This window comes from Anopheles aquasalis, chromosome 2 (assembly GCF_943734665.1).
Source record: "Anopheles aquasalis chromosome 2, idAnoAquaMG_Q_19, whole genome shotgun sequence".
Classification (NCBI taxonomy): Eukaryota; Metazoa; Arthropoda; class Insecta; order Diptera; family Culicidae; genus Anopheles; species Anopheles aquasalis.
The window spans coordinates 45,672,501-45,685,000 of record NC_064877.1 but is presented as its reverse complement, the minus strand read 5'-3'; the positions used below and the strand labels follow the sequence as shown (position 1 = coordinate 45,685,000).

Here is a 12,500-nt window from a genome sequence, read left to right as displayed (position 1 = left end):
ATTGGTTTGCACGTGTGAACATACTGTGGCTCCCTGCTTATGTTCAAGGTGTGATGTTGCTTCATTGATTGATTGTATTATGTGTTGTGGATGTGGTTTTTATATTCTAAAGTCTCGCCAATGCAATCGCCAGAGCGTTTAGTACGGTTGGAAACGCCTGAGAAGTGTGAGATTTACATTTTATTTTATTTTACTGTATATGTATAGGGGTTTATGTTGTGGATGTGGTTTTTATATTCTAAAGTCTCGCCAATGCAATCGCCACAGCGTTTAGTACGGTTGGAAACGCCTGAGATGTGTGAGATTTACAATTTATTTATTTTACTGTATATGTATAGGGGTTTATGAACGGCGCCTCTTTGGTTCTTACAATTTTAAGGGGGAAAACCTTTATTCTTCTGGGAATACGAAAGTAGGAAGATCTGGCTTCATCACAACGTTCCTAACGTTTTATCCATCACTGTAAAGCTTATGCGAGTCTTTAGAGAAAGCTTTCGCCTCAGTGCGATGAACTCGTTCATGCTCCCTTCCCCTCTTCCTCATCTTTCTATGCTCTCAGCAATTTATGTTTTCACCAATAGAGGGCACGATGCGAAGGCGAAAACGGCGAAATGAACTGTATTTTTAACGAAGTTTTATCCCAACGCGCTATTAAAATGTGCACTTAAGTCTTTTTAATTATTGCTACGAATAGCTCATTTGTTTCACTGCATCGAAATGGTTGCATTTTCTGTTTTATAAAGAAATAGTTTCTAAAATTTCGACGTCTTTGCTTTAGTGGTAAATTTTATGGTTTCTTGTTAATTACTAACATAATGGAAGATTTGTATAAGAATAACGCAGAAAAGGAGACATTTTTGTTTTTCCTGCATAGACTATGTTAATCTTAGGCACTGCAGTTGATGCAGTGCAACAAAAATGTGTTTCTTATAACAAACAGTTCACGTAAATACACCCGCTACCATCTTTGGCTGTAATTACTTCTTTTACATCGTTGTTACGCTGTTGCTAACTCGGTCATTCTTCCTGGAAAGAGCATATTTTTGTGTGGGGGCAGAGGGACGAAGGGGGTCGGCGAACGTTCGGATCTTCATCAAAAGTCGCATGATTGATGCGATATATCTTGACATTTAAAATGTTTATCAACGCTATCGTGCAATGTTTGTTGGTGTAGTGGCCGCAAGCCAATTGAGCGTGAGAGCTTTTTTTCCAGTGGTGATTCTTAGTGGTGTTATTTTTGCGCTGCAATCACCATTACTAGCAGCGGAATCGCGTCCTCGTTGTCCAGTTCATTCGATAATCTCGATCTCTCCTACTCACCAAAAGTGGCCTCGCGCTCGCACACAGTCAAATGCACGCTCCTGTGCTCTTTGACTTGCAGTGGCGGCCCTAATGGCAGCCAATGCCAATGTTCTCTCCAGAAATTAGTTCAACATTGCTCCTATGGACGGCGGTGAAACGTAAAACGTAAAATCGTACTCCGCTGAGTAGCAGGAGGGAAAAAGAAAAATAATAAAAGGAAGGAAGGAAGGAATGGCTGCGTGTAGCAACGCTAATGCTGCCGAAAGTAAACGATGAACCGGGAGAGCCAAACACACGCTTCATTCCAGCAGCTGGGAAGAGGAACGTAAGGCCGTCACACACTTCCAAATGATACCGCGCCTGCGAGAGGAATGTTCTCTCCCGACGCGCTCGCTCCCAGAGCGGCTCGACCGTTCCGGCGTGTCGTGGCATGCATTTCGCGCGTATCGGGGACCGATGTGGTGTGTCCCGTTGGCAAGACGGCAATCAGTTCCCCGTGTGGTCGTACCGAAACCGACGCGCACGGTTCCTGTGCCGTAGTCGTCGTTGTCGTTGTCGTTGCCGATTGCCAGATCAGTCACCATTATGCTCTCGAATCGTGCGGACCAAATAAGCTGTAAATCGTGAGTCGAGTATAAAACCCTAGCACTTCCGGTACCGATCGGCAGTGCTATCAGCGTGGGGCAGGGATGTTTGTGTACTTAATCGTGCGTGTGTAGGTGAGAGGAGTGAACAAACGTAGTACAACCGTATGAAACCAAAGACTACTATCGCCTTTCTCGACCGTGTTTTCGGGGCACCGCAGAATGCAGAATCGGATGAAGAATCAACGGAAACCATCGAATGAGTTGAGAATTTGGAAGAGGTTTTTTGTGAAATTTTCGTTTATTAGAATGGTAAAAGTTTAGTTACAAATGCAGCTTGTACTACGTGTTTCTTCTAGAATGCCTTACTAATTCCAAACAGCAAAGAACGAACACATCAATAATTCAATTGGGATATGTTGAACTCACTAGAATGTTGTTAAATTCATATCGAATACAGTGATGAGAAACTTTGCCGATGTTGTAGTCCATCGTCTGCTGAACCAGAATGAGGTATTGTGCAATAACAATACGCATTCAAACAGTACCTTGAGGTCAGATTCTGAACCCAGAGAGGCGGTATATACTGTTGTGGTAGTTACGAGTGCATCGTGTTCGTAAGTTGTTCTATTAGTTGGCCATCGATGTATGCATTCAAATAGGTCAGAGGGTCATCATCCACAAAGCCCAATGTATTCACAATGCCCCGACCCAAGCCTTAATGGTGCTAGGAAATATTTTCAAAGTAAAATCAAACAAATCAAGGTTGTATGTAACGGTGATTTGATTAGTTACAGCAACTGTACGGAAGGCGGCAAGGCCTGAGAGAATCCAGCGTCACGAAAGCGACGTTTTTCTTCTTCTACGTGTGGCAACAACGTACATCCGATGTGTGGCGTGTAGCTGTGTGGACGACACAGATGTGTATAGTGGTTGGCTAGTGAGTGAGTGATTAGTAATCGTAGCAACAGCGGGTGGAGCGGGGGTATCATTTGGCGGTGGAAGTTGGAAGTGCTTCACATTGGAATTCCGGTAACAATACCACCGCATACCCGTTGCCGATGCTTACTCTGGCACGAAACGATCGAATCGGACCAACAGTCAGTCGAATAGCGCCCAGGACGAGGACGACGACAACGGCGACGGCAGCGACACCATGATGGACTGGGGCATACGACGTAAGTGTGATTTATCTCAGGTCATCTCGAGACGCTACTCATTTGCCCGCCACACTGCCACGCTCGACCGTGAATGTATGTGCCACGAGTCGGAATGCTGGTGCTGCTATGCTATGCTATGCTTCCTCTCTTGACGCCGACGTCGGCCACAACGGGAACGTGTTGTAATGAACAAACAAAACTTCGACACGAAACCGTACACACACTCGCACACAGACAAACGCAGACAACGTACAGAGAAAAGTGCCCATTTCCGTACCGTGGCCGTTGGACTTTTGTACGGTAGCAATACCGGCAAATCACAGGCCAAACTGGTCTCTAGCTCTCCTTCACTTCACGACAACGACGACGACGACAACGACGACAACGAAGAACCACCACCACGCCGAGCGGAAAAATGTCGCGCAAAGAAGGGATGACATCAGACCCATTGCGTCAAGGACTCGGCCGAGGCGGAGAAGAAGTCCAAAGGAAACGTTATCCTGGTGGTGGGAACTGTAATAATGTGTTTTCTTGTCGCCATCCGGCTGACGAAGGGGGACAGTTGGTGTTCCCACTGGGGGTGGGGAGGGCTCGCTCATGACCCAAGAAGCCCGCCAGGCCGTTGGGACCATCACCGTGCATTGGGGTGGATTGAAGTGTTTTAAACGCCTTTTCCGCCGCCTGCAAACAGCGGTCCACCCCTTCCGGGATTTCATTCTTGGAAAACCCTCCAGGGCGTAAGAATGGCAGAGAAGCGAGGCAGAGACAACATTTGGCTCGCAGTTTGAATGTCATCTTTTCGTCTCCTTTCACTGGGGTGTTATTCTCATGTGGCAGCTTCCCTGGTAACTCTTTTTGTGTCGTTCATTGCTCTTATCGTTTTGCGTATGGTATGCTTTGTTTAGATCAAACGTAAGATGACAATTAGTAGCAGCAACAGTAGCATGCAGGTTATGAGACTCTAAGTGAGACTTCCCCTTGGTGATCAGTTTTTGTTTTGGGATGTTTGCATCAACCAGAACGAATAATGCAATACGCTGTTCTTTGGAATTGCACGGATTCGCGGAAAAAATAGGTAGCAATTCTTCCATTCATTTTTGTTCGTGGCCAGTGGAGACGCATGGTACCGATGGAGGCGCCAGTTTTTTTCGCGAGCGAAAAATTGGTTTCTATCAAACTATTTAGAATTATTTTTAGAAACCCCTACAGCTTTTGCCACTTGAATGTACGAATACTGCATACTTTTACACACTTTTACAAGCTCCGATGTGGTATAAACCTGCCTTGGATAAGTATTCCAGTTAATTGTTAATGGTGTTTCATAAACAAACAGCGATTTTCAATAGTTTGTTTGATTGTATTGCTTGTAATATTTGGAATATTATGTAAGACGATGGCTTATCAAAACTCTTACGTACATCAATCGTTTGTGGACAGCAAATCGAGGACAAACATTGATGATTTTATTTAAAGATTAATTTAATAGCTCATTAAACCGGTTGGCTCTCGCTGTCGGTGCAATAGTGCACCGGATGTTTCTGGCGACGATCCAACACGATGTGTATTGCACGTTTCTTCTCCAAAAACCAAAAAGCGTGATGGACGAACATTAATTATTTTCTTCCGAACCAAACTCCGGGTCTCCCAAGAAGTGTGTTATAATTGTTGATTGCTGGCCGACGAAGACCGAGCCGAGCTGCCAGAGGGGAAAGGGTAATTGTTTCAAACAATGTTTTCGTTTTCGTGGAAGATTGCTCCAGTGTGTTGTGCTCCGGATACGAGAGCATGCGCACGATTTCGTTCCCCGCTTGAATCTTACTCCATTCCGCTGTTCAGCTTGAAATCAACGGCAACGGTTACCATTACTGCTGCCGCTAATTATCTTTGCGTGCCAAAGTTGCCGAAAATTTATGAAAAACACATCCCGTACGCCCTGCCACTACCGCCACCTTCAATCGTTGGATTCTCAGCACAGCAGCTTCGCAAAACACAGGGGAAACCGAGGGAACTCCTCGGGCGAATGAATGGCAAAGGATCGCTCGTTTGCTGTGCGTTTCCGCGTAATTGAAACATAAGCTAACATTCGGCCACCGGTTAACGCTAGTACATTGCTCATGGTTTTGTATTATTTTTAATCCTGTATTACGTCGCCGTTGGGGTTGCCAGGGGCCGTTTGGCCGTACCGCGGGCAAAGCCTGGCGGCTGGCTTACATGTGTTTACGCATGCCCTTGGGTGCGACCACGGGTTGCGTTGCGTTAGCGCCAAAGGCAGCAAGGAATTACAGTGTTTAGCGTTCCATTATCCACGGCGTTCCCTTTTGGGCTCCTACGGCCTTATCGGACCGATTCCGGGCGTAAATCGTTCATTATTCATGGCCATGCCACCAAAGGAACGTGTGATGTCCGCACCAGCGCCGCCCCTTGGGGGTTGTTGGAGAGATTAATTCAACGAATAACCGGAATTGGATACGACGACCGGTGGCGTTCTTTTCTGGTCGCAAGAGAGTAAACTTTGGCGTAAGCATTGCGAATTTGCGGCCGCCGCGGGGGAATCTGTTGTTGGTTGCGGTTTCCCGGTGTTCCGGTGCGCAACGGCATCAGGATCGAAACGGACAGCAGCAGCAGCAGCAGCGATGGTACGACTTATTTGGAGTCTTTTGGGAAGCAAAATATTTACCTTCCGAAGATTAGTAACTGATTCCACCCTGCGCTACCCCGGTGCTACCTTACTCACCCTCAGCAGTTCATTTTTGTTTTCGTTCCTTCGTGCTTGCATCAGTTACACGTGGCCTGGCATGTCAAGTGCTGTGTGAAGCCATTTTTCTTTTCTCAGTCGGATGTCCTCAACCCACCCACTCTCGCCTAACCAACCGATTCGTATGCATACCTAACGAGGTAGAAGTAAAATATACATATATTCAAACCAAACGTCGTCGTCAGCAGCAGCATCATCCGACTTGTCCTTGTTTCCGATGGCGTCTTGGGTTTGGAGGAGGAGGAGGCCCTTGTTGCCGGTGGCCCCGTTGTGCTTCGGCCACGGACACAGAGAAAAAAAAATACTGTCCTTTGTGCGAGCCGTCACAAAAGGTGCTTCCTTATCGGTTTGCGGAACTCGGCGGTTACTATCGCGAGCACAGTGATGATATACCTGGAGGTGGGAGAAAGGGAGGGAATGGTACGTGTGTACCCTGCTATCGTTATCGATTTATGCATACTGTCTCTGGTGCCGCTCACCGAAGTTTCGTGTGCAACATTGTCTGTCACAACAGCGTGTTTATGGTGGTCGGTTTGATGTAACATTTTCCAGCAAACCCGGGGCTTCAGTTCTGCCCGAAAATGAAAGAAAATGTGATATCAAAGCAAGGCAGCATAATGGAGACTCGGGTCGGCTTTTGGGCGAATGGACGGGGCTTAAACAATATTTCATTTATCCATTAGAGCCTCCATTAGTGTGGTGCGCGGTAATCGTATTTCTATCGAACATCTCATAAAACATTTTGCGTCGTCGCCGTCGCTGTGCTGTTGGCTTCGTTGTAATTAGAAGAGCATTATTTTTTCCTTTAAGAAGGGCGTACGCTCCGGTCTGTCGGGAGCGTTCGTGAGTTGTTGATTGGTTTCTTTTATAGGTTTTTACGATTTCCGTTCCGTACGGAACCGTCCCATTTGTCGTTTTGTTATCGGGCCACCCCTCCTAAACGATCACGACAGCCAGATGCCATGTTGTTGACAAAACTTTAAGTTCATTTTTTTGGTCAATTCCGAGCTTAAAGTACAAACAATAGAGGCGGAAAGCCGAGCGCAATGGTGGTCACCATTTGGTTGAAGCAATTATTGGAGCGCAAACAATCAACCGAACACATTTGGAGGGAAATGTTTACTCTATTCTTTTATGTTCGAGGTCGCAAGCGCGCGCAGCTGAACTGTATCGATCGAAACATCCACTTATCTCATCCTTGAAGGGATGGAAGCTAGCAAGAAGAGCTCTTTCAGTATGATGACGTGTCCCCTGCAAAGTGCATCCCTAAAACATTCCCCAAACAATGCAGACTCCTTCTGTTGTGGCATAAGGAGCGCTGCCGAAACGTTTTCGTGGACCTTTTCAGACCAAATATATTAAATGGAAACGATCCTCCACGTTCCATGGTGTTCCATGGCGTTTCAGTGCTGCAGCAGAATCGAGCCCGGATAAAGCATCTCATTACAAGTGGCCTTCAAAGTTACCCAAGTCGCTTCTCGCGCCAAAGTTTGGACTAAACAAAATGGACGCGCTCGGAGTGCATCGGTGTGCTTTCCAATGGTAATATCGCACCAGGGATGCACAGCAGAGCCATCCCACCGCTGGAGTGTGCTTCGTTTGCGCATTGAGATGCACGATGCTGCTGCTGCTGCAGTTTGGTCTGTTGTCACCGCCCCGTGTCTCTTCTGTCAAAGGTCATGCTTATCTACATGGTGATGGAGCAATTTTGGGGAACTCATTGCTCGGGAAAACTCGATTCTCGGGATGGTGACATTGACATCATTGAGATCGACTCAAGGTGCTGTAACAAATTAATGCCATTAAACAAATGCCCGCGCGGCCCTTATGTGCCCGTGTGTACCTCCCCGTATGTGTGTGTTTTCGGTGGGTTACGACTCCCACGTGGATTACGTAAAAATATACTTATCCGAATTTAATTCACTATCTTCTTCCTTATGCTCCAGCGAGCCCCTTAAGCTTATGTAGAACAATTCCATCGAAACATGTCGCCAGTGGATGGCCAAGTGTGAGAGAGAGAGAGAGGGAAACGGAGAGAGAACCTTCTCCTTCCGAGAGCACATTTGTCGTCCTTTCGGTTGTTTGACATTTTGTGCTATGGGAACCGACCGAACGAAGGCAGAACCCCCTCGCCCTTCCTTTGTCTCTTGGAATTCCCCTTCCTCCCTTCCTCTGTTCTTTCACTTACTACTAGCTGGTACGCCGCAGGTTCTCCTGGAACCACGGCGTTTACTACAACGGCGATTGGAGGTGCCTTTGGTCTGTGGCTCCCCCCCATTCACCATTGTTGGCGCCCCAAAAAGGAACCCAGAGTGTATGGGTATTGGTGTGTTGTCCTGTGTGAGCTTGGTGGGCAACCAACACTCTTTCAACGCCATCGCTGCTTAGGGCGCATCATGACCTGACCAAGAGCCAGAAGCCAGGAGCCAGGAGCACGCCGTGCCGCTGTGAAGAGTACTTCGCGAGTGAACAGCAGGGGCACCATCATAGATCCGCCACCACCCGCTGGTTCCGTTCATATACATATGTTCGTTCTATTCTGGCCACCAGCCACCATTTCCTCCAGTGCACCGAACTGCTTGACTCCCGAGCTGGACGAGAGCTGGAAGGCAAAGACTGGAGTTATTTTTCCTTCATTGTGGATCCAACTCCCGGTCGAAGAACAAGTGTGAGCGTTTGGTTTTGCGGGTGGTGCTGGTGGATGGTGGATGGTGGATGGTTCCTGGCGTCGGTGGCGCAAGTGGCCGCTTTCGCTGGGCATGTTTGTTGCTCCCTCGGGCAGTCGACCGTTGGCGCTGCTTGGTTACGCAGTCGAATGCGGTGCGGTTTCGGTCGTTCGCGGTGCATTCACTGCTCTACAAGCAGCAGTAGTGCGGTTACCAGTGAAGCCATTTGCCATTGTTAATAGGTTATCGTTTGTTGTGTGCCTATGGTTCCGTTCTCTTGGACCGCCACTAGCCGCCTCCTAGTGACGCAGGTTTGTTATCGCTCCTTCTACCTGCTAGTAACGACGGTTTTATAGCCCTCCTTCCCCGTCCCGCTATCTGTGCTTACGAACGTTGTTCGCCATCGATAATCGTGTGCCGCGAGAACACCACACTCGAGGTTTTCGATAAAAAAAACGTGGGATGTTGTGTGGGACCATTATTGCGTCTGTCAATGATTACATGTCCAATAGTGTCACGAAGTGGTTTGTCGATGTGAACCACTTAGAATCGGTCCCTCTTCTTTCTGTTTACCGACCTTGCTAACGGGGGCCTACTAGGAAGGAAAAGCAAAAGCCTAGTGAAGTGCATTCGTCCGATTATCGATCAGTTCTTGACTGTCGCGTAATCAAGTGTATCTCAGACATCAACTTGCCCCTTGCCTTACCGCTGTGTTGAGCGTTGAACCGTATGCGTGTGACACTGGCACGACAACCTATTGTCAACTATTTGCGTGACATATGGCGTCATCGCGTCACAAAAGGCTAAAGGATACCATTGGATCTACAGTTTTGTTTCCATGAGCCGGTGGTGGCATGGGTTCGCATCGCATGAGAGATAATTGTACGACACCCCTTTTTTTTAGCAACTCCACCGATAACAGAGGGCTGCGGAGGGTGCGCAGTGATAATAATACCACCCGGTTCAAACAGAGAGAGGGCGTACCACAGCCAGTTGGTCTGTCTCCACTGTGATCCTCTATCCCACTACCACCCACCGGCGCGACTAATTTGTCCCTCGGACAATCGATCCACCGCCCCGGGGGCCCAGGGATGCATATTCATTATGAATCCTTATCCGCCCACCGTTGGTCACCCAGGGCGTGTGTGCGAGTGTTTGTGTCAAACGGAAATTAATGTTCCCAAAAGGATTACGGAACGGAACGGCCGGGGATCGCTTTAGTGATTCATTTCGTATGCAATGCCAATCAACATTAAGCCGCCTACCTTTGTGTGGGTGCGGTGTGTGATCCGACGCTATCCCGGGGCACCGGTTTTTGGCTAACCTATCCGCGCGTCCGCCACAAATTGATAAAATGCTTCCTGGTCCGCAACAGAGAGAGAGAGAGAGAGAGAGAGAGAGCGGCGAGCCTGTTTTTCACATTACAGTGGGGATGTTGCAGTTGTAATTACGAACCATTTGCTAATCCATCTGCAATGGGGAAATGGGTCTTTGTGGGGGCTTTATAATGGTATCGGTTAATAGCGGTGGACAGTAGAATGAGCAACGACGCCTTCCGTATAGTTGATCATGTCGAGCAATGTGGCTATTTGTTGTTCTCACTTATTGCATTAAGAATTAAAAAAAAAGTTATTAAGATCTGTACAGGATCTTATTCTATCAGAGGTCTAATCGGTATAAGAAAAGGTCTTCATCTGCAAGCATCTAAAATTTCAAATTCAATTAAATGAATGTTTGATTTTTAGCATCAAACCTTCAACGTTATATTCGGCAACGCAACATTCAACGCGATCAAATTAAAATGGCGAGCTACTCGTTCGTACGATCGTGTAAAAAACGCTCATTTACTTCGCAATCGTAGCAAAGAATGTTTGGAAAGGTATCTTTTTGGCATTTGGCAGCATTTCATCGCTTTATTTCAATTCCTCCTCGATTCGGACTGACAATCAATTTTGAAAATGTGTTGGCGTTTACGAGAAATTCGTCACATTCCATGACCTTCACCGGGCTAGCTAGGATTCTAATGAACGCCAGGTGCACGTCAATCTTTCCACTGCATAGCCACTGTCTGTTCTACGAGCGGAAGCGGAAGCAATGCTTTGGATTAGCGTTTTCTTATATCTCCTCCACCTCGCTGTAGTGGTGCGCGGGCGTGCCAACATCTGGCCCTGGAAAAGGGAAACGGATTCCCATCGTATCATCGTGTACTGCCGCGGTTCACCGGTGTTGGAGCGTGATTTTATAAAATCAATCCACAACACACTTAATAGGAACAGAAAGGGTAGCAGAGTATTAGTTCTAGACCCCTCATCCCCTTAGTTGAAGTGGCACTCTCTGCGAGCTCCTTTTATCTTGCTTTCTTCACGGGAATCTGTGGGTAAAAACAACGAAATGAAAAATCGCCCCGTGCGGGCGTAAGTGAACTTGATTAATTGCTGGAGATAAGTTGAGGGGTTTGTGGAAGAGCGCCCGAGAGCGCCAACAACGCCAAAGAAGGATGCTGACGCTGGTGTCGGGTTCGGGTTGTTTCCGGTCACCGGGATGAGGTAGATTCGCCTCGACTGCGAGAACGGCATTCACGATGCGTGAAAGAGATTGATGACAAAAAGTTTCACCGGATGTCCGTCCGCCTCCGGAAGATCAAGAAAGGTACAGCAGAGAGTGGCCAGTGGCCTTGCTATAAGAAATCTGCGTTCGCGTTCGCGTTTGCAAAGTTGTTCACTTGCGTGCCCCCGGTGCCCGGTAGCGGATCTTTTCCTCGAACACTGACCAGAGCTCAAGGGTCTGGTTGCCTTCCGTAGTGCATGTTTACCACTGGGTGAGTCGCGAAATGACGTCAACCTGTTTTTTTGCCGCCGCTACCGCTGGTGCTGCTTTGGTTTATGCAGCATCTTTGCTACGGCACGCTGACGTCCGCAAGGTGGTAAGGTGCCTCTCGCTCTTTTCTTCCTTTTCTCGAAACGACGCCTGTGGCTGCCGGATGGTCGGCTTAGGTCGATACACACAGACAGCCAGTTATTGAGAAGAGCAGAGCCCGTAATGCTTTACGTAAACAAAGCGGGCCGCTAAACTGGAGGGAGCTGATGTGACTGAAGCAAACAGTGCACATTCATTCTTCCTTCCCACAGCTCGTCGTCACGTTTCGCAGGAGGTAGGAGACGCCCGTACGGTGGCCCAGATGTGTGTGCCAATGACGGACATGTAAACACTGGTTACCACCTAGCCCGGATTTCGCGTTGCTTAATTTTGCATTCGCCTGCCGCCTGGTAGTATTTTTGGCTGCATCGTCTTAAAGCCTTTCCGTGCTCTGCGGATCACTGTGGCCAATAGAACACCCGGGGGATTTTCACTTGTTATCGCCAGATGTGTGCGCGTCTGGTCATCGTCATTAGATTATTAAACGGCCTTTGTTGTCTGGTGTCCGTTGGCCGGGGCTTTGCAAGCGGATCAGAGTGGTGCAGAAATGCCGCATTATTCCCTGCGCATCGGGGCACCAAAATCTATCAAAATGATTGCCAATAATGTGGCCGGATTTTGGTTCACATTTTCTTCCTTTTTATGGCTTCCGTCCGGTTCAAGGATATGGTCACCCATGGTGTGCGGTCTGGTGCCGGTAAGCGGCATGTGGCGTGTAAACGGAACGCATTATCCACTTGTCTGGCATGGCCACGGTTTTCACCTTCAACCGGAAGCACATGGTGCACACTCGTATCGGAGCAGATAAGCGATGTTATGGCCCTTGAACTTTTGTCCTTTTCCTTTTTTTTTTCGGGGTGAGTGGATCTCTCTGTCTTGCTTATCACACTGGTAAGGCTATTGCATTTATGACTTGGATTCAAAACGATTTAATGGTATGGGTGGCCCAACGGTGGCCCATCACCTAGAGCCATTGGTGTCCTCTTCACAGTTAAAGAAAGAATAAAATTAGATTGCTTGCTCAAGACGAGTCGTATCATCGATGGTTCTGTGCATATTAAGAGGACCGACCGACCGATACACTTTGCGTGCTGCATAGAATTCTCAAGAATTCTAT

At 47.7% G+C, this 12,500-nt stretch overlaps 1 protein-coding gene across 11 annotated transcripts in view; it reads left to right on the top strand.

Moving 5' to 3' along the window:
- LOC126572833 (afadin) overlaps positions 1-12,500 on the top strand; it is a 49,164-nt gene that overhangs the window by 18,685 nt on the left and 17,979 nt on the right. The window contains exons 1-2 of one of the 11 annotated variants that reach the window (XM_050232504.1): positions 1,881-1,925; positions 2,678-3,064. The exons of 7 other annotated variants lie outside the window; for them this stretch is intronic. In XM_050232504.1, coding sequence (XP_050088461.1) covers positions 3,043-3,064 — 22 coding nt within the window. In that variant the 5' untranslated portion in view covers positions 1,881-1,925; positions 2,678-3,042. 3 more of the 11 variants (XM_050232505.1, XM_050232502.1, XM_050232503.1) reach the window with 3 other exon arrangements.